We start from the raw sequence: 2500 nt of genomic DNA, 5'->3' as shown, positions 1-2500 counted from the left end.
TGGTGATGATGATGATGATGACGATGATGATGATGGTGGTGGTGGTGGTGGTGGTGGTGGTGGTGGTGAAGATGATAATGGTGATGATGATGATGGTGCTGGTGCTGGTGGTGGATGGTGGTGGTGGTGGTGAAGATGATGATGGTGATGGTGGTGGTGGTGGTGGTGGTGAAGATGATGATGATGGTGATTATGATGATGGTGGTGGTGGTGGTGAAGATGATGATGATGGTGGTGGCGGTGGTGCTGGTGGTGGTGATGATGATGATGGTGATGATGATGATGGTGGTGGTGGTGGTGGTGAAAATGATGGTGATGATGATGATGATGATGATGGTGGTGGTGGTGGTGGTGGTGGTGAAGATGATGATGATGATGATGGTGGTGGTGGTGGTGGTGGTGGTGGTGATGGTGGTGATGATGATGATGATGATGACGATGATGATGATGGTGGTGGTGGTGGTGGTGGTGGTGGTGGTGATGATGACGATGATGATGATGATGATGATGGTGGTTGTGGTGGTGAAGATGATGATGATGGTGGTGGTGGTGGTGGTGATGATGATGACGATGATGATGATGGTGGTGGTGGTGGTGGTGGTGGTGGTGATAATAACGATGATGATGATGATGATGGCGGTGGTGGTGGTGGTGATGATGATGATGACGACGATGATGATGATGATGGTGGTGGTGGTGGTCGTCGTGATAATGACGATGATGATGATGGTGGTGGTGGTGGTGGTGGTGGTGGTGATGATGATGATGATGATGATGATGGTGATGATGATGATAATGATGATGATGATGATGATGATGACGACGACAACGACGATGAGGATTGAGCCGGTGTTGTTGTTTGATGATGATGATGATGATGATGATGATGATGATGGATGGTGGTGGTGGTGGTGGTGGTGGTGGTGGTGGTGGTGATGATGATGATGATGATGATGATGATGATGATGATGATAAAAACAACAACAACAACAATAATAATAATAAATAGTAGTAATAGTAGTAGTCGTTGGACGACGACGTGATAATGATTCAGTCAATATCATCGTCGTCGGTCGTCATCATCACCATCATCATCCCCACCCACGCCCATACAACCAGCCAACCAACCAACCAACCAATCAACCAACCAGCCATCCAACCAACAATACAGCCACTCAAACCAATCCACCCGTTTTACCACTCGACCGCCCACCCAACCGACTGCCACCACCCACCCCAAACTAACAGGAAAGTGTGCAGTCAGGTACCCCCACCCACCCACCCCCAAACACACACACACACACATACACGCGCGCATACACACACACACACACGCGCGCGCGCTCACACACACACACATACACGCACACACATGCATACACACACGCACACACACACACACACACCCTACCTTCTGAAGTAAAGGTAAGCCGCCAGAATGACGATCAGCACAATGACCACGCTGCACCCCACAGACGCTGCAATGATCCCCGTCTTGTTGACAGCTGTACACACACACACACACACACACACACACACACACACACACGCACACACACACACGCACGCACGCACGCACGCACACACACACACACACACACACACACACACACACACACACCGTTCCAGAATCCTGGTTTGACATCCTGAACTCTGTATCAGGGAATGGTGAAAAAAAAAAAACAACAACAACAGCTTCGAGCTTTTCCACCCCTGCCCCTCCCACCACCATCCCCCTGTCCCTCCCACCACCATCCCCCTCCCCCTTGCCCCCACCCACCCACCCCCAACACAAAACAGCACGTCCAACACGCACTTTCCCTATGCCCTCCCACATCCTCCACACACAAGCACAAATCACCTCCAGCCAAAAACAAACTACAACAATAATACCTCTACCACCAACAACCCCCAACCATCACCCCCACCCCCCCACCAGCACTCCCACCCCCACGCACAAATCCCTACCCCCGTCCCTCCACAAACTATCCACCACCACACACACACAACCTCCAACCCACCAAAACACACACATTCAAAACAAATACCAACCCCACCCCCCTGCACACACCCCCACCTTAACCCCCTCCCTCCCTCCCTCACACACACACACACACGCACGCACGCACACACACACACACACACACACACACACACACACACACACACAACCTCCAACCCACCAAAACACACACATTCAAAACAAATACCAACCCCTCCCCCTGCACACACACCCTCTCCTCCCTCGTCACCTTCCCCCTCCCTCCCTCACAGACACACACACACCCCTCTCCACTCCCTTACCCCTACACAAACAACCACTCACCCATTTACAATCATTCTACCCGCCCACGTGCACAACACCCCCTCCTCCTCATCCACACACTCCCTCCACACTCCTCCACAACCCACGCCCTTCTCAACACACACACTCACACACACACACACACACACACACACACACACACACACACACACACACACACACACACCCCACCTT

General features: G+C 51.8%; 1 protein-coding gene across 1 annotated transcript in view; it reads right to left on the bottom strand.

Annotated features, from left to right (window-relative positions):
* Positions 1 to 2500, bottom strand: part of LOC143289145 (prolow-density lipoprotein receptor-related protein 1-like) — a 54582-nt gene that overhangs the window by 1320 nt on the left and 50762 nt on the right. Inside the window, exon 20 of the mRNA XM_076598032.1 lies at positions 1412 to 1505. Coding sequence (XP_076454147.1) covers positions 1412 to 1505 — 94 coding nt within the window. The remainder of the gene's footprint in view (positions 1 to 1411; positions 1506 to 2500) is intronic.

This window comes from Babylonia areolata, chromosome 13, assembly GCF_041734735.1.
Source record: "Babylonia areolata isolate BAREFJ2019XMU chromosome 13, ASM4173473v1, whole genome shotgun sequence".
In the NCBI taxonomy this organism is placed as follows: Eukaryota; Metazoa; Mollusca; class Gastropoda; order Neogastropoda; family Buccinidae; genus Babylonia; species Babylonia areolata.
This window is presented reverse-complemented; position numbering and strand designations above follow the sequence as displayed.